The 24,403-nt window shown below is 35.1% G+C and overlaps 1 protein-coding gene across 2 annotated transcripts in view; it reads left to right on the plus strand.

Moving 5' to 3' along the window:
* Positions 1-24,403, plus strand: part of PHIP (PHIP subunit of CUL4-Ring ligase complex) — a 137,951-nt gene that overhangs the window by 43,936 nt on the left and 69,612 nt on the right. For both annotated transcript variants that reach the window (XM_073224812.1, XM_037006099.2), the window contains exons 8-15: positions 10,793-11,014; positions 11,308-11,408; positions 14,094-14,164; positions 15,506-15,606; positions 15,703-15,743; positions 16,496-16,594; positions 17,391-17,544; positions 17,964-18,098. In XM_073224812.1, the coding sequence (XP_073080913.1) occupies positions 10,793-11,014; positions 11,308-11,408; positions 14,094-14,164; positions 15,506-15,606; positions 15,703-15,743; positions 16,496-16,594; positions 17,391-17,544; positions 17,964-18,098 (924 nt within the window). The remainder of the gene's footprint in view (positions 1-10,792; positions 11,015-11,307; positions 11,409-14,093; positions 14,165-15,505; positions 15,607-15,702; positions 15,744-16,495; positions 16,595-17,390; positions 17,545-17,963; positions 18,099-24,403) is intronic.

Genomic DNA, 24,403 nt, shown 5'->3' on the forward strand with positions numbered 1-24,403 from the left:
TTGACAATTGAAAAAAAAAGATAGGCTATTATCTGAAAGTGGAGTTGACCAGCACTGAACTTCATACTTTTCTTACAGGCCTACTTTAGAAGAGGTAGTGCTGGTTTGGTTCCAGGCTGCCACAGAAATTAAGTTGAATATTGCAATAAAGTGAACATTGCGATAAAGCAAGTCAGATAAATTTTTTGCCTTCTGAGTGCAAATAAAATTTATGATTACAGTATATGATTACAGTATATGATTACAGTATATGATTACAGCAAATAAAAATTATGATTACTGCAGTCTGTTAAAGTGTGCAGTGTCATTATGTTTAAAAAAACAATGCACATACCTTGATTAAAAATACGTTATTGCTAACAAATGCTAACCATCATCTGAGCTTTCAGGGCATTGTAAACATTGATCACAGATCATAACAGATAAAGTAATAATGAAAAAGTTTGAAATACTGCAAGAATTACCAAACTGTAACATAGAGACACAAAGTGAACAAATATAGGAAAAATGGCATTGACAGGCTCACTCACCCCAGGGTTGCCCCAAGCCTTCAATTGCAAAAAGAACACAATACTTGTAAAGTGTGGTGAAGCAGATACAATAAGATGAGGTATACCTGTATGTTATATTTTGTTACTAGGTTGCAGTGAATTTGTTCAGATGTCTGTCTCTACATTAAGTTGTGAGTTTCTTAATAGCAAAGACTTTTTCTTAAACCTTTTTAGATTTATAATGTATTACATAGTATCTGGTGCATATAGTAAGCATACAACAAATGATGAATGAATCAGCCAATCAGTTAAAGATCTAAAAATGAATAATGTCCTTTCTTGCAAGAAACTTAGAATGTATTAGGGGAGATATATACAAATGTCTCTAAGATAAAGTCCCTTCTGTGCTTCGTTTACACGGGTCTTCTTCTGTACTTCCAGACTTGCAAGGTTCATTTATGGCTTTAGTGCCTCTGTGCTAGCTGTTCCCATTGCCTGGAATTACCTTCTTCAAAACACTCTTCTGGCTGATTTCTTCATTTGTTCAGATACCACTTTCTTAGAGACCCTTTCCTTCCCTTCTCATGCTCATCACTGCCTATCCAGTTATTTGATATATTTTTCTTATAATACATATTCCTATATTCTTTATGAAGAATGTATTATATATATAGTATGTATATATATAAGGCTGTGTTACATATATTCTTGAAATAAGTCTCAAATTCTTATTTTTAAAATTTGGGTTTTATTTTATCTTACTAAACTCCATGAGGATAGACAGGGACCTTCACTGGTTTGTTTGTAACCATTGAGTAAAATAGGAATCCATGTATCTGTACTGACTCTCAAATAAATAAATGAATAATAAATGAGAGAGGAAACTCTTCTTTACAGTAGGATGCCAGCTGATAATTGTAGAAAGAATGATGGCTTGGCAACCATCATCGTGGTGGATACGTTTTTGTGTCAGCAATGGAAGCTAATACTGGCAGAGAAGCTTGGTTTGAAGGTCTTGGCATAATCTTTCATTATGTTCCCACAAGATTTTAGTTAGAAGGGGAAAAATTCCAACTTTATTGGAAGAAATCTTGGAAATACTAACATGACAAGGTCAACTTCATTAGTGATGGGCTAGGTTGACATTGTATGTCATCTGAAGTGGTGCTCTGAGAAAAAGAGAGCACCTTGTATCAGGGATTTCTACCAAGACAATATGACTTGGCTCTGATCATGAAGAAACACTAGGCAGCCGAGTGAGGTTCAGAGTCATCCTAGGGAATGTAAGGTCTGTACTCTGTAGGCTTCTGAGGACAGATGCAACACAGAAAGCCTGAGGAGGTATTTCAGGTTGAAGGAGACTGAAGAGACAGTATAACTAAAACAGCACACAAAAATAAATGTGTATGTTACAGTATGGGATCATCAGCCAAAAAGGAAGAGGAACATTGTTGGGATAGTTGACAGAAGTTGGATGGAGTCTATGGAATGGATGGCAGTTTTACCAATACTAATTTCCTGACTTGTGTAAATGAGCATCCTCGTTTTAGGGAAGTATTCACTAGGATACTCAGAAGTGATGGGGCATTAAGTCTACATGTAGCCTGCTTTTCAGTGGTCCAGAGAAAGGTATTTTGTGTGTGTGTGTGTGTGTGTGTGTGTGTGTGTGTGTGTGTGTGTTGAGATAGGGAGAGAAGGGAAGGAAAGAAAGAAGGTGGTGATGGAGTAAATGCATTTAATGCTAATAATTTATAACTCTGGATGATGGAGATAAGGAAGACATTGGTACTATTCTTGAAACTTTTAAGTTTGAACTTGAGGATTGTTTTTTGTAAGTGCATGGGAGGTGTAGTGTATGAATGGTAGTGAATATCCACTTTTTGGTCGTAGTTGGAAGAGAGAGCTAGAGTATGCTAATTTGTAGGAAGATACGTTTGTTGAAAAACTAGATCAAGGGGAAGGGATTAGGAGAGCAGACCTAAAAAATTATGAGAAGAGATAATTGATAATGAATAGCTTTTTTTAATTTCGGTATCATTAATATAGTTATATGAGCAACAGTATGGTTACTAGATTCCCCCCATTAACAAATCCCACCACATACTCCATTACAGTCACTGTCCTTCAGTGTAGTAAGATGCTGTAGAGTCACTGCTTGTCTTCTCTGTGCTATACTGCCGTCCCTGTGCCCCCCACTACATTAACGTGTGCTAACCATAATGCCCCTTTTTCCCCTTCTTCCCTGTGCCCCCCACTACGTTATGTGTGCTAACCATAATGCCCCCTTTTCTCCTTCTTCCCCGCCCCTCCCTGCCCCCTAGTCCCTTTCCCTTTGGCAACTGTTAGTCCATTCTTGGGTTCTGTGAGTCTGCTGCTCCACAGATGAGTGAAATCATTTGGTACTTGTCTTTCTCCACCTGGCTTATTTCACTGGGCATGATACCCACATGCTTCATCCATGTTGTTGCAAATGGTAGGTTTGTTTTCTTCTTATGGCTGAATAATACTCCGTTGTGTGTATGTACCACATCTTCTTTATCCATTTATCTACTGATGGACACTTAGGTTGCTTCCATTTCTTGGCTATTGTAAATAGTGTTGCGATAAACATAGGGGTGCATATGTCTTTTTGAAACTGGGATCCTGCATTCTTAGGGTAAATTCCTAGGAGTGGAATTCCTGGGTCAAATAGCATTTCTATTTTCAGTTTTTTGAGGAACCTCCATACTGCTTTCCATGATGGTTGAACTAATTTACATTCCCACCAGCAGCGTAGAGTGTTCCCCTTTCTCCACATCCTCCCCAGCGTTTGTTGTTCCTAGTCTTTTCTATGTTGGCCATCCTAAGTGGTATGAGTTGATATCTCATTGTGGTTTTAATTTGCATTTCCCAGATAACTAGCGATGTGGAGCATCTTTTCATGTGCCTTTTGGCCATCTGAATCTCTTCTTTGGAGAAGTGGCTGTTAATATATATCCTCCACCCATTTTTTAATAGGGTTATTTGTGTTTTGGGTGTTGAGGCGTGTGCATTCTTTATGTATTTCGGATGTTAACCGCTTGTTGGATATGTCATTCACAAATATTTTCTCCCATACTGTAGGATGCCTTTTTGTTCTGCTGATGGTGTCCTTTGCTGTACAGAAACTTTTTAGTTGGATGTAGTCCCATTTGTTCATTTTTTATTTGGTTTCCCTTGCCCGAGGAGATGTGTTCAGGAAAAAGTTGCTCATGTTTATATTTAAGAGATTTTTGCCTATGTTTTCTTCTGATAAGGAATAGTTTTTAAAGAGGATAGATTAAAAGCTGCTAAAGATGGGATGTATAAAGAGCAGTTTATTGGACTATTTAGAAAGATAATTAGGTACACAGTGAACAAATTCTACTTTTCGGTATGAATTATTTTACCTGATGGATCTTGGTTAGGGAATGGGACTGGGTTCTAGAGGTATGTGGTAAATCCTGGCAACAGGAAAAGAATGATGAAAATAGGAACAAGTTAGGAAAGAAAAGGATTGCTGGTTAGCATTGACTTCCTGAATAAATAGAGTATTCATGAATGGTCAGTGTTGCAGCTTCAGTTTGCTTATCTTGTTCTCCGTAATGGTACGTGGACATCTTGGGAGCAGGATCAGAGCCGGGGTTGATCACATTGGCATGAAGTCAGTCACTGGTAGTTTAGGTGGACAAGGGAGTGAGAAGAATTGGGCATGTTTTGAAATGATTGACGTTGAAGTTGAGGGTAATTTGTAAAGGGAGTGAATGAGTTCTGATTGATAGGTAAGAAAAAATCTGGCCCCTCTTAAAAAACATTTAACTAAATTTTAAATTATAAGCAATTTTTAGCTACTTGAAGGGCAGGCTACTTTTTAGCTTGAATAAGAAAAGGACATTACAGTATACGTGACAAATACACATGATGTTTTTAACAGTTATTTTCTGGTGAAACCAAGAAGTGAAATCAGGCTCAAAAAGCCATGTAATAACAGCAGGAGAACTCAGGATTCTCTTTGTTGATTCTGCTAAGGAATGCCAAATTCTCCAGGATATTATAAGTTTAAAAGACAACATTTATTTTATTTTCATGTTAAAGTAGTAATTTTTAGTTGGTCTGCATGATTGACGCTTCTCTTTTAGCAGGCAAAGATTTACAGGTCTTTATAATTTTAAGGTAATAGGAGCAAAAGTAATCTGTACTGTTTATAAATGTACGCAGGTTTTTTTTTTTTTTTTTTTTTTTGCTTAAAATAATGAACTTTATTTTTTAGAGCAGTTTTGGGCCCACAGCAAAACTGATTTCTATCTTTCACTGAGTGCTTTTTTTCTAGCCAGATACAATGCTAGACATTTTCTAGTTGTACTGCTTTTAGTCCTTAACAACCCTGTCAAGCAGACATTCCCCTTATGTCTGCAGGTAAGGAAACCTCGATGTATAGGGGTCAAAGACATTGTCCAAGGTTCATAGGCCAGGCTCCTAGACAACCTGACCCCAGGTTCTCACCCGTGATTTCCAAAGGCATAGGCAGTAGACAGGAGTGGGAGAGCTGGCTGGGGAGGGGCTGGTGGGGCATGAGCCTGGAAAAGTGGGTTGGTACCCACATAGAAATGTACGCAGTTTTGTTTGCAGAAGCCAGCCGTTCTTTGTCATTTACTGCATCATTATGTCTAGTACTTTCTTCATCATTGAATAGTTCACAGAGTTGTCACCTCTAGTTATAGTTTAAGTAAATAAATAAATATAAATAAATAAATAGTTCAGTTGCCCTTATTTAAAACTTGGCTTCCAAAAACCATTAAATATTGGAGGTGTAGACTTTAGGTTCTGCTTTAGTTTCTGTGTAGAATTTAAATGATTTCTGTGTCTGAAATTGTTTCATGAAATTTCATTACAGTAGGTAGGACATTTTTTCTAGATTATGAGGAGACTTTTTATACTGAAGTGCATGACATAATGGATAGCCATCTCAGACTTGCAGAACTTTTCTTTACCAAAATACCAAAGCCAGATGTACACTAGACATTGCCTAGGCTTTAGCTATGGAGAATGTTTCAGTATTTGCTTAGTCTGTTTGAATTTTGCCTCTCAAACCTTTTGAAGAAACTTTGCAGTTTAGGGATTGACAAAACAGGAACTTTCCTTGAATAGACAAAAATACAGGAATTGCTCACAGTATAAGAGATCCAGTTGCATGCTGGAAGGAAGGGTCTTTGGTACCATGACTTCCATTGTCTACTTAAAAGATTTAAAAGAAATAACAATGATTTTGGAGTAAATGTCTGAGTTTTCTTCCTTTGTCCTAAGCTGCATCTTTCCCGTACTGATTGATTAAAAAGCACATGGTTTTATCATTTTATGTGTGGCGTTAGGTGTGGTGGTGGTGGAATAGGGAAATTTATAAGGTACTTCACGCTAAAATCTTACACTTAGACAACTCTTAAGTTTTACGTCCTGCCCTTCCTTGCCAGGTGATTTCGCCAGTAGTATCTACACTGTTGTTTTTTCAGGATAGAAATAAGGTACTTTTTTCAGCTTTACCTTTGCACTGAGAGTGATGTCCTGACATCAGGAAGTGAACACAAAGCACTGTGAATTTGGTATCACATTTCATGTGTGTCTGTAAGCAAACTGACCTGCACGGTCTTTTCGTTGTGCTTTTCCTGTTTATGCTAGGTTTGTCATAAACAGACAGATGATACAACACTAATGAGCAGTTTCATAGTAATTACAACAGTTTTACATTATTGAAAAGTGAGGCTAGTAGACCTACTGCTGTCTTTTGTTTGCTTACATTTAACACTAGCTTGAAACTTTCTTGATGTGTGACTTACTGTGACTAAAATATTACAGTAACCCTATCTTGTCTGCATAAAATGCTTCATTAGCTGATCACCAGGTCAAATCCAAATTCCTTAACAGACCTTTAAAGCCCTCTATTACTTTCCTCAGATAAAACCTTTCCTGTTTCATCTCTTGTTCTCATTTACACTTCATATACCCAGCTCTCCTAGTCCCTAGTCCTTGGAACAAATCTAGATATCACAGAGGAAAGAACTACAGGCAGACCTCGGAGGTGCCACGGGTTGGTTCCACTCAATTTACTCCAGTAAATTGAGTATAGCGGTAAAATGAGTCAGATGAATTTCTTGGTTGTCCAGTGCATGTAAAAGTTCGCACTACACTGTTGTTTATTAAGGGTGCAATAACATCAGGTCTCAGAAACAATATATGCACCTTAATTAAAACACTGTGTTGCTAACAAATGCTAACCGTCATCTGAACTTTCAGTGAGTCGTAATCCAGATTACAGACCATAACAAATAAAATCATGATGAAAAAGAAATACTCCAAGAAGTACCAAAATGTAACACAGAGACATGGAGTGAGCACACACTGTTTGGAAAATGGCGCTGACAGACTTGTGCTGACAGTAGGTTTGCCACCAGCTTCCATTTCTGAGAAACGGTGTCTGTGGCGCTCAGTAAACAAGGTGTGGCTGCACCGTTCCCCCAGGCCTTGGGGCTTTGCTGAAAAACCCATCAGTTGGGGCTTTCCTAAGATCAGGCTGATTTCAGCAAGGCTTTAATTGTTGCTCAGGATATTTTTTCTTTTTTCTGAATGCTCTTAATCCACTGCATTTCCAAACCTCAGTTTTTTGTCTTCCTTCTTTGGTTTTTTCCCCCACCTCTTTTAGAAAACAATCCTCAGATATTTGTTTTACTTGCTAAGGTTAGAATCATCTGATTTCTTTCCTGTTTACTTAAAAATTGCTGTCTCTCTCATACCTGTTTTTCCTTTTCCTACATACATCTTAGAAGCTGACACAATCCTCTTGGCCAAGGCCAAACCCCATGTTTCTGCTGCTGATCTCCTCCCTTTCTGCATTCAGGTAACATTGCCTTAATTTTAATGCCCCTGACTTTTCTGACATCTGGGCTGAAAGGCTAGAATGTCCTACTCCTTGGTTTATTACTGACCTTGCTAGCATTTGAGGTAGGCTTGTGGAATGAAAGTTTGTATGTTCAAATTCTCTACATAAATCCATCAATTTTAAATTTATCCTCTCACATTCAACTTTTAAAACACATTTATAGGACTTTCAAAAATGTTTCCCCAGTGAATTTAGTTTTTTTCCTCTTCAGTCCTTTTCAGTTATTTATGTGTTTTTATATTTGATAGTCATTTGAAAAAACTTAGTTGAATTTGTCATATCATGTTTAGTTTCACATTCTATAAAAATGAATGAACGATCACAAGTGATGGTGCATGATAGAGAAATTGCTTAAGGATACTTTACAGTTGTTGGAAAATCTGCTAGGAGTTCTGGGGAGCAGGGGTGGTGGTGAGGACAGCACACTGTTCTGTAGACATGGAAGGAGAAGGTGAAGAGAGATTTCCTTGAAAGAGCAATTGGAAGATTTCTTTCCTGCCATTCAGTGGAAGAAAAGAAAGGTTAATTGGGATAGTAAACACTGAGGGGGAAATATGTAGAGTGTGGGGGTGTTTTGTTTGTCTGTGTTTTTTAGCACTTGTCTAAATAGAGCAAAAATATAAAGTAGTATTGGTGAGATTACTAAATAATAAATTTAATAGGAATATAGTGGGGCTTTTTGTTAGATTTTAATTGATGAAAAGTCACTGGAGGCTGATTTAGATCACAGGTCTCCATCGTTTTGTTGAAGCTGCCATTTGGTAAAGCTGTGTGGGTTTTTTTTCCTGTTAACATGAAAAATATGTGAAATACCTTCTATAGTGGAATGTAAAACAAACCTTATTCAGATACATAAGAACAAAATAAATTATAGTGGTATTGTGAAACATAATGAGATGTCATGATTTTACTTTTTATATATTCTACCTGAATTAGCATACTTAAAATTTTATTGTGAATGTAGGTCAGAGCCAAATATTGCCTTAAGTTTCAGAATGCAAACAGTGAATGAATTGACTTAATTTGTAGAATTTACAGAAATTGAGAGGTGAATAAATGCTTTGAAGCCTTTTTTAGTTCAACAAATACCTAGTGTGCTTCACACGTCCAGATGGTATTGTAAGACCAGCTTGATGAGGTCCGTCTGCTGTAGGCCCTTCCCTTCCCGCAGAAGAAGTGACGTGATCCTCATTCCTTTCATTCCCCAGACAGCGATTGTGTCGGTCTCCTCTCATCATCTTCTTGAATGATCTCAGTTCTATCACTCATCCTCCTGCTTGTACTACTTTAACAACTTTCTTAGCCACATTTACACTGATGCCAAGACGATGTCTGACACTCACCTGCTCGACCACCTTAAGTGATCCCACTGCACACCAGACTCCTTAGCACTCCAGAGGTCCTTGCGCTTCCCTGCCTTCGTCTTCATGCCTGCACCCTGCACTCTGCATTAGCTTACCCACTACTTGCAGTCCCCTGAACTCACGTTCACGCTTGCATGCCTTCCATCATACTTTCCTCTCTAGCTGGCATATAGAGTATTTGTTCTTTTTGAAATAATAAGAATAAAAATACCAACAGCAAAAGCAGTGACAGTAGGTAGTCCACACAGGGCTTGTGCTGTGGTGCCGGGTTCTCCACCTTCTCTTACTCCTTTAAGCCTAGTAGCCACCCTGTGAGGTGTCAGTACTAGTAAGTGAAGTGAGGCATAGGAAGCATATGTAACTTTCTCAGGGTCCAGCACCTATATGCAAAGTAGTTGTGCCAGGTCATAGGCCCCAGCGGGCCCCAGACGTTTGGCTTGGGGCTTGTGCTCTAAACTGTCACACTATGAGCATAAGACCATCAGAGCATCACTGCCTCAGGATTCCTTTCCAGATCCTGCCTCTCCACCTCTCAGGAAAAACAGACCGCTCCCTTGTTTGGATCTCTTCTGATTAGCAGTACAGACGTTAGGACACATTGTTGCATTTACAACCTTTGGCCTTGCTTAGAAGGAGAAAAATACTGTGTCTTTGTATCTCATCCTTATTACACCAGAGTTTGACACATACTGAATCACAAGGCAAATGGATAAATAAATTCATGAATCAGCAACTTTTAAAGGTAGAGGGAACCTTAGAGATAATCCAATTTAACCTCCAAATTTTATAGATGAAGAGGCTGAGATTAAGTGAATGTGATGGGAATACCAAATTTTAATGTGGATAAATCTCCAAAATTAAGTTTTATTAATTTACTCATTAGTGATTGGTGAGCCATTTAATGTGCTTCACAGCTCAATCAGAATGGTTTTCTGGTTGATTTAGAGTGTTCTAGATGTGAGTAGAGCCTGGCTTAGGTTGCACAGCATTTAACGTGTTCGTTAATACCATGTGTGTGATCCTTTATGTGTCCTATTTATTATCATTCACTTTTGTAGATCTCCAAGTACTTGCTGTTGTCATCTACAACAGTGGTTTTTGGAGTATGTTTGTTTTTTTTAATTAGATTGGAAATGTAAAGAATTCTAACATGGAACCTTTGAGACCTATTGATAAGTTTTGGATTTGGGGGATAGATGTATATAGGGTTAATGACAATACTCTCTACTTTTTATATATTTAAAACTTTTTAACAATGAAAAATGGGGGAAATCGGGAGAGGTCAGTAAAATAAACTTTCACCTATAAAATAAAAAGGAAAAGTAGAGAAGAGGAAAATAAAGCGTAGAAGTTCTCATCGCTACTTGGGCTATGTGAAGTTGAAAAACTGTATCACTCACAGTTTCTTCCTGAGCTTATGCTGCTGTACCAGAGTAAACAAGTAATTTCAGTATTTTATTGACTTCATACTGATAAAATTAGTTCTTTTCTGATGACTGATTTTGGGCGATTTTCTGTATAATGTGTTTAGCTGAAGATCAGTAAGGGGAAACTTGCACATACTTTGTTTCCTAGGAGAAAAAGCCTAAATTATGGTACTTTGATTTCTATATAGTGCAATAACATAGATAGGATAGGTCAATATTGTATATTTATTTGTTTTGCAGTTTAATTTTGTTTACTTGAGAAATCCAAATTCTTTCTCAAGATTCCAGATAGAGATTATGACGGATGGTGGGTTGAGGACCATAGGTAGATGTTAGTTACTGCTAACATCCTGCTTCTCCTCTTAGACTGGTGGGCACACAGATATTCTTTTTAAGTGAATAATTTAATAAAATAAAAAGCTTTGCATAGAGGAAGATTCTTAACAATTATTTAACACTTCAGTACTTAAAAATACAATTGTTCGGAAGTGGACGTAACATATGGGATTTCTTTATTTGTGTTAAGAATTTGAATTAAAATTTACAGAGTAAAGTTCTTTTAATATCCATTGTTATTTTAAGGGTTCTGATGACTGTCTTGTGAAAATCTGGGCAACAGATGATGGGAGATTATTGGCTACTTTAAGAGGACATGCTGCTGAAATATCAGACATGGCTGTAAACTATGAGAATACCATGATTGCAGCTGGAAGTTGCGATAAAATGATCCGAGTCTGGTGTCTTCGAACGTGTGCACCTTTAGCTGTTCTTCAGGGCCACAGTGCATCTATTACATCACTGCAGGTAATTGTTTTTAATCCCTGTAATACTCTGTTTGATTATACTCAACAGTAAATTTTAAGTCACTTTAATAATCCATTGTATAAAGGCAACTAAAATAAAGAAAGGAATGTTTCTACCTTCTTTATGAATATATTGATTTCATATAACATGGCATTCATGACCTTTGTCTATTCTAGGTGTTTTCTAATAACTGTTCTTGTTAGCTGCTATTTGTTTGGTAAAAAGTGGATTTATTATTTGGACTGTATCACTCTTCTTGTAAAGATTTTTTTCCTTTAATTTTTTTTTTTCAGTTCTCACCGTTGTGCAGTGGCTCAAAGAGATATCTTTCTTCTACTGGGGCAGATGGCACTATTTGTTTCTGGCTGTGGGATGCTGGAACCCTTAAAATAAAGTCAGTCGCTCTTTTATTTTATAGAATAAATGTGTTTAATGGTTAAAATTGAAGTGTACAGTAGTTAACTGTAGGAATAAATTTGTTTTTTCTCCTTGAATAAATAACATTCATTTGGGCTCTCCACTGACTTCTTTGGTATTTGCTTCCCTTTTTCTTTTCATGCTTCAACAAAAGTTTGTTCATTAACATGTTTTTTTCTTTTTTCTCTGAGCTTTGTCCAGGCACTGGCTCTTTCCTTCAGAATATACCTGTTTTATTTCCACTCCTCTCTGCACTGCATAGTTTCATCTCAGTAGCTCCTTATGGTGCTGGGCAGAAAATCTTAAGAGTTCCTAAGACTGCAATTTAGAATTATTATTACTTGTGTTACCACCACCTATAAACTTTAGAGTTCACTGTAGATATAGGGAAATGTAGGAAAACAGAACTGTTAAATTTTCACTGAACTATTTGCAGGTAGATAGATACATCTGCCCCTTTGCCCCATAACAGCATTTTGCGTTTCTGTGTTCACCTATATTAATATCTTGGTTTATAAAAATAAGTTGGCTGGACAATATTATCTTTTAACAAAGAAAGTTGAAATGACTTCCATAGTTAAAACAGTTTTTAAAAACTGGCAAGGCCAAGACTAGAATACTTCTCTGCCCTTTGGTCCTATGCTGTCTATGACATACCACCTCTCAAATGGGCATAGTGGGGAGAGGAAGTGCTGTATGTATGTACCCCATAGACATTCAAGGGGTATGGATACCCATAGACATCTGAATGGTGAGGTAATCCAATGATTACATTATGTTGAAATGGTATCTCTTAGGGTGGAAAGTCATTCAAATTAGGTGGTAATCTCAACAATTACCTATGACTTCCATTTATAAATCATCAACTCAAGTTGAATTATTTAATAATTTGTGTATGTCTTTATTTTAAAATGGTAGTGTTTATTTACAAAGCTAGCAATTTAAAAAATGTTAACAATTTTTTTTATTGTGCTCTGTATCAGTGAAACTATTGTTTGGAATACATAATTAATAAGGCACAAATAGTTTATATTTTTTTCCCCCTAAATGATCACAAAATTGAAGCCACTATTATATTCAGTTATTCTGGATTGTGAAAGTTGTGCAGTGCACTCTGGTTGAAAGCTCTAATTATATATATATATATATATATTTTTTTTTGAGAGGGCATCTCTCATATTTATTGATCAAATGGTTGTTAACAACAATAACATTCTGTATAGGGGAGTCAATGCTCAATGAACAATCATTAATCCACCCCCAGCCTAATTCTCGTCAGTCTCCAATCTTCTGAAGCATAACGAACAAGTTCTTACATGGTGAACAAATTCTTACATAGTGAATAAGTTCTTACATGGTGAACAGTACAAGGGCAGCCATCACAGAAACTTTCGGTTTTGATCACGCATTATGAACTATAAACAATCAGGTCAAATATGAATATTCATTTGATTTTTATACTTGATTTATATGTGAATCCCACATTTCTCCCTTTATTATTATTATTATTATTTTTAAATAAAATGCTGAAGTGGTAGGTAGATGCAAGATAAAGGTAGAAAATATAGTTTAGTGTTGTAAGAGAGCAAATGTAGATGATCAGGTGTGTGCCTGTAGACTATGTGTTAATCCAAGGTAGACAAGGGCATTAAAGCATCCACGGATGCAGAAGATTTCTCTCAAAACAGGGGGGTGAGGTTCTAAGCCGCACCTCTGTTGATCCCCAATTTCTCACCTGATGGCCCCCCTGCGACTGTGCCTGTCTTAGGTTGTTCCTCCCTTGAGGAATCTTACCCGTCTCTGGCTAACCAGTCATCTTCTGGGGCTCTAGTTATATTTTAATTATCTTTCTTAATATTCTGAGAAAAAGTAAGTCAAAGTGTATGTTAAATAGAGCTTTAAATGTTATTACTGTATTGGCACATTACACATATTTATTGGTATCATGTAAAAGCCATAATATTTCTTAACATGGTTGATTGTAACATTAAACCTGTAATGTCACCAGTGCTAATATATGACATAATCTGTAACACAGTTATACAATATAATGTAAACACAGTCATACAATATAAAATAGTTGAGTGTGACCTATTTTCTATAGTTGAGTGAGCATTATAGTTGACATAAGATTCTTACTTTTTGGAGTCTTAAAAGGCATATTTTGTCACATTAAAAGGTAAACTGTAAACTTAGGGAGATGTTTAATTAACAGTGTCTAATACTGAAAAAGATCATTTATTGATGGTCTATACATACGCCACATAGACACCTATTGTGCTAGTGTGTCCATATTTACAAGTCCCCTTGTAAATTTATCTCCTTACGTAGCTGTGCATTACTGTTTTACTGTACGAAAAACTGAGAACCTGTTAAATTTGATTAGAAGTGAGTGTAACTAATAACTAAATGTCTTGTGTGACAGGGGCTTTGGGATTTTTTTGTGTGTGGATTTTTGTATATCAGGAGCTCCTAAAAAAATTTGTCTAGAGTTTCCACGAGATCTACTCATCATGACATATGATTTTGAAGTTGTTTTTAGGAGGGTAGCCATCTGTTGCTTATTAATTTAGCCCTTCTGTGATTGGTTTTTGAAACAGCTGATTTCTAGTGTTGCTGGTCCCTTTAGGATATTTCTAATTGTTTATTTTTTGTATTGTAGTCCAAGACCTGCAAAATTTACGGAGCGCCCTCGGCCTGGAGTTCAAATGATCTGTTCTTCTTTTAGTGCTGGTAAGATTTTCTTCCTTAATTTTGCACTTAAAATTGTACATTAGAAGGCCTCTAGTGGAATACATAGATTTTTGGAAAATATTTACTGTTGTAAGATAAGTTATATTCTCATACCTATACCAGTGGATGATCGTAAATCAATTAAGACATGTTTGAAAATTGCTAGAGTTTCGTTTATATACTCACATGACTAAGTTTTCTTTAAGAAGAACATATGCTTGCAGGAGAGAATATAGAATTTCAAAGTTAACTCTGTTAAAGAATAGATTTTGAATAGTCACCTCTTTGGAAGGAAGGTATTTTAAATCTGTGTTACAGGTTCATGGATTCTGGAGGTATGCTGTAGCTCAGGGGCTCTGTGTAAGGAACCTAGGTCAATGTTTGAACATGTGTTTCTGGTGCTTGTCTGTTCTCTCTGCCCTTTGGAATGTAGCTCTGTAGCTGCTATTCCGATTATGTCTAAATTTATGTGGCAGCAATGGGTATTGGAATCTTTCTAAACAAATTATGATCTGGAGGCTTAAAGGGAATTAATAAGAAGTGAAATGAACCATGAACAGATTTTGTACTTAATGTTCTTAATACCAATTTCTTACACAATTATTTCTAGCTTATCTTTTCATTTCATAATTGTGGATGATAGTAGTACCTGAGATAAATGACAGCAGACTGATGACATGAATCTATTTCTGCCACATCTTTAATTTCTGACTTCTAGATTTCTGCTGCTACTGTCAGGAAGACTGTTTTCCTTCAAGTAATAATGCAAATATAGGTACTATACATGTGTTCACAGTAGTGTGAATGTAGTTATAATAGCACTCTTTTCAACACTGTGCGAGAGTATTGATTCCAAGGAGAGGGCACATTACATATTTAAACCACTGATCTGCCAGGTAGAATGTATGTGTCACAAGGCAAAGTCTGAATGATAGTTCAGAGGAGAGCAGGCTCATTTGATTCCAGAGTTTGTAAGGATGACCTACTGAAGAAGTTGGGACCTAAAAACTGATAGGATTTTAAAAGATGGAAAATGGGGCAAAAGAGGATTCCAGCAGAGTTAAAATACATGTTTTCTAGGGAGATTGACTAATAATTTTAATGTGGTTAAGATTATATAATCATTTAGTGAAATAATTTGTAATGGAAAGCTTCGTCCTAGTTAATTATGTTAGCAAGGCTCTTTCTTAAGTTCAGGTTAGATGGATTAGGTCCTTAAGGATAAGTATGAACAGTTTTAGAGTATCATAGCTATCATTCAGTATATATTGTCACATATTTACCTGATTTTCATGGATTTTGAAATCCTTTTATTCATAAACATTTGCTGTTGTTCCTCAGGTGGAATGTTTCTGGCCACAGGAAGCACAGATCACATTATTAGGGTTTATTTTTTCGGATCAGGTCAGCCAGAGAAAATATCAGAATTGGAGTTTCATACTGTAAGTATTAGTGAAAAGAATTAATTGAGTACAATTTAAATGCATCTAACAGTTTATATTCAGGATCCCATTTTTTGTTTATCTCCTTATGTATAGGACAAAGTTGACAGTATCCAGTTTTCCAACACTAGCAACAGGTAAAATTATTTTTGTGTGTTAAATTTAATTGCAATTTTAAAATTATGAAATAAAGATATTTCTTGTAATTACATTTTAATTAGCATTGTGTATGAATTAACCACTTAAAAGTCTTGACCAGTTATACTGAAAAGCAGTATAGCTTTCACATGTATGCAAATATCTGTCTTTTATTTGTAATAATGTTAGTTTATTTGGCCACTTTCAATAATCAGGACTTTTATGTACTCTCTATATATTTTCCTGTACATACTATATTATAAGAAAAACTTATAGTAGAGATAAAAAACTTACCACATTTGAGAAAGAACTGTTTATTGATAAACTTAGGTGACACGTAAATTTTCTTACATTCTTGTTTTAAAAAGAATGGATGTTATTCTCTAAGTACCTTGACTAGAACAAGCCAAGTTCTTTAATACTGAAAGGAAAGTCATGATTTTTCCTTTGGAAAACAATAATTCTTTGTCTAAAGTACTAATTAGTGACCTTGAATCACTTCTGAGTGCTATTTTTTGGGCCTTAACCATGCATATTAGAATGTATGTATATAAAATTTTAAAAGCTCATATAGTTTCAGAAGTTCTTAGATTACAGAAAATATCTGATAGGGTAATCTCTCTCTCTCATATTAGAATGCTGTGTAAGTAAAGATGAATGGTCTTCTTTAGTATTTTTAAGAACATGTCTGGGAGAGTGCATTTGATGATATATGTTATTTCTTTGGTGGGGTTGTGCTTCTTTTATCCAGGTTTGTAAGTGGAAGTCGTGATGGGACAGCACGTATTTGGCAGTTTAAGCGAAGAGAATGGAAGAGCATTTTGTTGGATATGGCTACTCGCCCAGCAGGGTAAGAGATCAGATTTGCAGTTTTACGTAGCTATAGATAGATGATTGGAAGTATGCTCTATTACAGGTTGGTGTGAGTCTCAGCCTGTAAAAGTATTTCTTGTAATCCACGTTAAAGTGATTTCTTTGCTATAGCTAGAGGTGCTATTGGGGGTGAAAGACAGTGATTTTTATGCATTGGTTTTTTGCCGTATATGAGAAGATCTGTTGCATTAATGATTTTTTTCAATTCAGTTTTGTTAAGGGGTTGATAATAGTACTGTGAGAATAGTTAAAAGTTTGACTAGTTTTTCCAGAAAGCGGAAAATTTTGTTTCATGTCACCAGAGGGATGATGTGGCATATCCATATTTTTCTCCAGCCAAGAGAAATCACATTACAACTTGTAATTGTTTTTGGATTTAGTATTCTGTCATTTTTCTCAATTTATATTTGTGTGTAGTCACATCATATGGATGGGAAAACAAAGCAGTTAACAGGGCCTGGCAACAGCAGTAAAAGATGGAGAGAGCAGGCAGCATGTGCAGAATTCCTGGGTTTAGACTGTTAAAGCAGTGCAGTTTATTCAAGTCCATCTATTACTAAGGGCTTAGGAGTGCTGAAGTCCTGGGTTTGCTGATGCAGTGCAGTGATTTTTACCATCATTCTTTTTAAAGCAAGCTGTTGTATTACTCCTAAGTGATAGCTGTATCTATTTTAATGACTATAAATGTAAATTAGAAGAAAACACGTTTAGGTTTTTGTCATATTTGTATTTTAATAAACAGTGTAAATGAATACTGCCTTCATTACTTTCAGCCAAAACCTTCAAGGAATAGAAGATAAAATCACCAAAATGAAAGTAACTATGGTAGCGTGGGATCGACATGACAATACGGTTATAACTGCAGTTAATAACATGACCCTGAAAGTTTGGAATTCTTACACCGGTCAACTAATTCATGTCTTGATGGTAAGTGAGAAAAGAGACTTAATTTGTATTTGGTGTGACTGAAGCTGGTTGCAGAATGGAATGTTTTCATTGAGGAAGAAAGTCTTTCATGTTAGTTAAAAACTCTTACTTCCTGAACAGGTAACAGGCTGATTGGAAATAATTAAAAAATGCAGCTAAATGGGTTTGCTTAGAATACAGATCCTTGCTTTTTTTTTAGTATGTAGTAGTCTCCATTTTCACCAAATGAAGTCAAAGCTCTAGTCAATGATAATAGCTCAGCTTCATTTTTATTCACTGATAAATTAGAGAAGATTTTTGCCACTTGATAATTCTTAAAACTAGAATTCTAGAAATGTTACCATATTGGTGTTTGATTGAATTTCTTTTTCTTTCTTCTTTAATATTTATAATTCTTTGCCACTTAAAAAATATTCCAGGGTCATGAAGATGAGGTATTTGTCCTTGAGCCACACCCATTCGATCCGAGAGTTCTCTTCTCTGCTGGTCATGATGGAAATGTGATAGTGTGGGATCTGGCAAGAGGAGTCAAAATTCGGTCCTATTTCAATATGGTAATCATCAGTCTCTTCATTTTATGGCTGTTAAAGATTTTGGGACTTCTGGATGCATGTACTCTGCATATCACAAAGGAAATCCATTTAAGAATTGGTTCAGACATGATTTTGACTTTAGGTTTCAGAAAAGAGTTACTTATTTGGCACTTTAAGTTAGAGGCTGAATTGAAAAGAAAATTATATAATACATGTGTGTTGTGATGTCCAGTTTAATTTTTAAAATAATTTTAACAGTGAAACTGAAGAGAAGTACACAAGTATGAACATACAATACAGATAAGATTGGAAAACCATGTGAAGAAATTGTAACTAAATATTTATGTTGTGTTGTACTTAATCAGAAGCCCTCTAGTACAACAGAATTTGATTCGAATACACCCAGTTTATTTTAAAATTAAAGCCAAAGAGTCAGGCATTCTTGCCCTGTATCAAATTATTGTATGTTAGATACTTATTTGGGTTTAATCCATTTTCCCTCCACATTTTGCTTATATAGATCTTTACGTATTTTGTTTGAATTGCAATTGTTTAATATCACATACAGCTTATTGTGCAATAGAGTTCCCACTCATCTCTAAGCTCTGAAGTATAAAGTACTCCTCAAATAGTGCTCTTTATCAACTCACATTTTTTTAATATACCTTCAACAAAAGAAAAAAAAGTGTTTCTACTATTTTGGCATGTTTTTAGATTTTTAAAAAAATTATCGAAACCTAGTGATAAGTCATAAAATTAATAGCATGTGTGGTCAGAATTATTTTGCAAAAAAAAAATTACAGAACAGTCATTTGTGAAATAAAATGGTTCATGAAAAAATTCCATGGAAGTGATACCATACTTGATTGAAAATCATAGCAAAGTTACTTGTACATAGTAAGAATAATTAATAAAAACAATTTCAGGGAGGAGTGAGCAGAAGTTATTGTAGTGTATTAACTTTAGCTGTGTCTGAGGATATGCCTTAGTGTACATAAGGTAAAAGCTAGTATTTGTCAAATTCTTACTTTTATAAAAGGGTGTTACTTATTTGGGATACAGTTGTTAGTGACAGATGGATTTCCTTAGTGATTATGTATGTAGAAGAGATTTTTAAAGAGACAGATCTTTAAATAATGCTGGTGAGGAAGTTTTTTCTTCTTTCCTTTTTCGATCTTTGTGTTTCTGGTTTGCTCCTTTTTGGAGCATTTCTGCTGAATAAGGAAATCAGTCATTTTTCAATTCATCTTTATATCTTCAAAAGAGAACAATTGTGGCCTATACATATATTAGTAACTTTATTTAGTGCTTTCATATTTTCAAAAGTATTGCTGTATTAATAGAGTATTTGGAGGGGAAGTTTCTCTCATACTCGAATGCTGCTTTCACTTTAAATTATAAAGGTGTATTTCCACTCATCAGGTAAGTCACACTAATACTCTACCTTATTAGTAGCTATAAAAATTATAGTAAGTTGAGACTGAAGTGATTTATTCTTAGATCACTACCAGTTAGTGATATACACAGGAGCAGAAGTCAGCCATACTGTATTGTATGCTCTTTGACATAGGCGAGGGGATTTGTTCCATTACTGTCTCACAATATATACTGTTTAATAAGAGTTTTAGATAAGGGTATTTTCTTGTTCTTCCTGTGAATAAAAAAGATAGAGAAGCCTCTCAAGGACAGAAGAAACAAATTTATGTAATAATTAGAATTAGATGGTGTCCATAGAATCCTCAAACTGTGAGGAAAATAAAACACAGACTAACAAGGATTAAAATAATATCCTGCATTTCAAAAACCAGCAAAGAAGTTACCCTTTATTTCTTTAAAGTAAGTACTCCCTTCAGTTTTTTTGCTTGATTTTTGATGGTTTCCAAAATACTTCTACATGTTAACTTCATTTGGGTCTTATGAAAATCTTGGCGTCAGGGCAGACTTTCCTATTGCTGGTTTTATGAATGGAGGGAACTGCAGAGATGGAGTGCCTTCCCTGGTTCCCCTGGACATGGAGCTGTCACCTGGGCACTTGGGGTCTAAACCTGGGGTCTTTTACATTACCAACATGTTCTTAATGCAACTCCAGGTTATGGTTGGTCACTGCACAGCCTATTTCCCAGTGTACCCAGGTAGTGATACATCTGGGGAAGTGTTCTCATAATGATAGTAACTCTGAGAAGATCTTAACATTTGGCTTGATCATTTTTCCTATCTGTCTCTTAATTTATGAGTTGTTTAAGTGCCCTACTTTTTACTCTTCTCTCTTTTGTTCTTTTCGTTATTTTATCTGTGGGCAGGTGGAAGATAAGGCATCCAGCATAGCTATGAAGCAAATAAAAGCAGCTTGAGGGAGGAGTAGAACCTGTGTTCACTCTCTGCTGTCATGAAATGTTGAGTTTTGGCTATAGTTATAGAAATCTTTGAGTTACTGAAATACAATTAAAGTTGATTGAGTACAAATTCAATCCCTGATATTAAATTGTACTCATAACCATAAAGTGAATTTAGTAAATAAGTTTTTTAAGCACCATGTGAAATGACTAGTTATAGTGCCTTTGTGGATTTAAAAATGAATAATTCTAGTGGAATATTCCATTTTCAGATGAGATATAGTGAAAGTTTAGGTGAAATATTGTTAAGATTAAGTAATACTTAAAGTGAGTTTTAAAATCAGAGCTTATAACATGAATAGATACATTTGCCACTAAACCTTTGGCTAGAAAATAAGGAATGTAAACTGTGCATATAAAAATAAAAATTGTATATAAAAGTTTTTAAAAATGTGGTTTTTATTAGGTATATTTTGAGAACACTGCTTATTATGGTAATTTAATTTTACACTTTAAATTTTATAATACCTTTGCAAAAGAATGAAATCATGTAACAAATAATTATTTTGTATTAACTAGCATTTTACTGTACTTTTCTTACCTATTAAAAAATTAAATTCCTTTTTGAGTTTTTTTTCAAAATGTCTTACAAATGTGAAAGGTTAAATATTTTAAATGCTGATCTTTTATAGTATAGTAAGTACATTTTAATAAATTTGTTAATACATATAATAATTTAAACATGTTTAAAATGAGACATTGGTATTTTAATATCACACTGATACTCATCATTCAGATAAATATTCCAGTTCCTTTTATTTTTCTTCCCCCTCTATCAAGCCAAGACTTACATTTTTAGAATCTTATACTTTTTTTTTAGGGTTACCTAAATTTAATAACAAAAGGTTTGAGATGGAGAGAATTCAGATAAAGATATTGAATTCCTTGTATGTTTACATAATCCCCTAGTTTATTTCATTTCAGAATTTACACATACATTCTCAACTTGCTGGTGGTGGTGTCTAAAAAAGTGATGGAAGTCATTTTTCATATTTTTACTGCTATCTTTCCTCTTAATGGAGGATATGAATGATGAAAGCATTTGGGGGATGGGTGTCAGGTTTATTTTTGTTACTTATAAGAAGTATATGACAAGTGAGATGGTGTAACACAGGGCATGAAATGGAATAGTCCCCCATTGTCTCATCTTTAACTGAAAATAAAATAAAATCTTAAACTTTTAAAAGCATTTGTTGGAAAACTGTAGTAGTATATAAGGTAGAAACCTTGAAAGCTTCTTTTTATTTTGATGAACCAAAGAAGGAGGGTAAAGAGAATGTTGTAGAGAAGATCATGAGCATAAGGTGATTTCACTCTTTTTTAAAATCTACATTGTAAGCCTTAATGTTTTACTTACTTACATTCTTCTAAAAACTATGTTTAGTATTAATGTTTCAGCTAATAGTCCTTACATGACTTGAGTATTCGTGTCACAAGTAGAGTATAATGTATTTGAATATTTTGTTGGAGGTAGATAGTGTATATTTAGAATATTCCAACTATTTGAGTATAGTTTAGAAAGCCTGGTATAGCTTTGTTTTGACCAGAGTTGTTCTAAACTCTTATATAAAGGCTCTAAAAGCTTCAATTAAATGCTAAGAGGCAAAGTCATTATTCCCAGAAATGACTTGAAGATGCATGCGAACTTTCTGAACAGAAGGTGAGGGCTTTTGTAATATACCCATTCCCTGAGAGAGGTAAGCAAGTTAACAAGTTTAATATGACCATAAATGTTCCTAAATTATGAAATGTTTTTTTATAGTGTTTTTTTTTACCTTAAACTAGCAGAGTATAGAACACAGTATAGCTAAGTTTCAACTGTAAGTTTAAATGAATATTAAATTGAGAAGATAGGAAGAGGCTTTCACATTCCTTAGTGCTAGGCCATTCGATTGTTAGGCAGTAAATGAAAGGCGTTCGGAGTGGTATGTGTAGGCCCTGCATCAGCAGCTTCTCTCCTGTCTCTGGTGCTCTTGCTTTATCTTTCCTGCTCTCCTCGCTGTATCTGTTGTCCTAGCCGTGTCTGTGACTCTCTCTCTCCGTACCTTTATATTTCTGTCATGCTCAAAGCTGTAGATTGTTCTTGTCCAGTTTTGATTTTAATTGAACAGTACAGGATGTTTCTTGCTAGAAAGTGATTTTACTGAATTTGAGTTTTGCTTTACTTTTGTTGTTTCATGGGTGAATTCCAAATAACAATTTTTATTTATTTAAAAATTTCCTTATTTTTATAATTGTTAACCTTTCTTTCACTTGAGATTTTTAAAAAATGTTCCAGTGTCCACTAATCCAGAACAATGTATTTCTCCTTGGAACGTTCCAAACAAGCAGAGGCTGCCAATTTACCACTCAGAATTTTTGCACATGCATACTTCTGACATTAACATGTTCTCAGTCTGCCCTCTATTTTAATTTTGGAAATTGTAGCTGTGTGTATCTAGGAAAGGAAATTGAAGCTCAAAGTAGATGCGTCTCATACCATGTTCTCTTGTGAATCGCGATTTCAGGATTGAGCGCTCTTTTTTTTTTTTTTCTTTCTCTCCTTCTCTCCTTCCTTCCTTGCTTCCTTCATTCCATTTATCTCAGCACCTATCACCATCTAACAAGATATCATGTATCTGTCTGCACTCTGCGTGTTAAAAGGATTCTTTGATGCTTCCAGTCCTTGTTTCAGCCTCTCTGGGTGAGGAATTACCTTCAACCTTCTGATTATAAACTTTGGTTACTGTCACTTTCAGGCTTCTGGGGTTCTTTAGATTCTGTCTGTTTCTCATCTATATCTTGGTATCAAGGACATATCTTAAAATTTGTTGCCCTTCATGTGAGTTTGTCTTTTTAGCTTGTCACACTATATTGTATTTGGTAAGTTTTATGAAGTAATTCTTTGACATGGTCCATGAGTCGATATTGTTAGGATATTTGAGATTGAATAGTTACAAGAGAAAGTATGTAAAAAATTACACAGAATGTGAACATCAGATGAAAACATTTTGATCAGCAAACATTTAATGTTTCTTTTATGCATAAACACAAAATAGGGTGACCACAAGCAAGAGAAAGACATGGTCCTTGTTTTTAGCCTGCTTGCCATTAAGTTGGGGTGAAAAAACACACCTGAAAAGAATAAGTATGGATAAATAATTTCAAATGGTAGCATGGCTTATGGGAAAAGATAATTGCTGTATTTAAAGAAGTAGAGATCATGTCGGGTAGAGGATCTAAGAAGGCTTTGTTGAAAAGGAAGAATTTGAACTATGCCTTTAAAAGTAAGAATTGAGTCAGTAAAAAAAGTTTATCAACAAGAGGAATATTATAAATAATATATATTAAAGTAGAAATATTATGACATGTTCATGGAGTAATTTAGAAAGTTTGTCTGGAATAGATGTTGAAAAATGGGTGATAAGGTGAAGATGGATTGTTGATGGCCTCAAGTTACCTTATAAGCATAAAGAAAAGTTAACGTAGTGGGGAGTTTGATAAATTATATTCCAGAAACTTAAGAGAAAAATAGTTTGGTTGCTAATAGTAGTGTTTCAGGTATGAAATTAGATAGGTGGGGGAAGAACTACTTTCATCAGTGAAATCAGAATGAAAAATTGCAAGGGTAGGTTGTACAACATTTGTGAAGGAAAATATATAGGGTTTGGTGTTTTGTAACTGATGGAACTATTAGGGCTGGAGAGTGACAGAAGAATAAATTTAATAAATGTGTTGAGAATATTGAGCCTACACGATCTTGAATAATTGATATTAATGGAAATACAAAAGATGTGAAGGTAAACTGATTTTTTATATGTTAATTATGGAACAGTGTTGAACTCCCTATGTGGAAATGGTCAATAATCTGGAGCTAGAATACTTAGTGGAGGTTGGCGTAGAGAAAAAGAAATGTTTAAGTCTTCCATGTAGAATGGCATTTACTTCCTAACC

The sequence above is a fragment of the Manis javanica genome, chromosome 16 (genome assembly GCF_040802235.1).
Source record: "Manis javanica isolate MJ-LG chromosome 16, MJ_LKY, whole genome shotgun sequence".
Taxonomy (NCBI): Eukaryota; Metazoa; Chordata; class Mammalia; order Pholidota; family Manidae; genus Manis; species Manis javanica.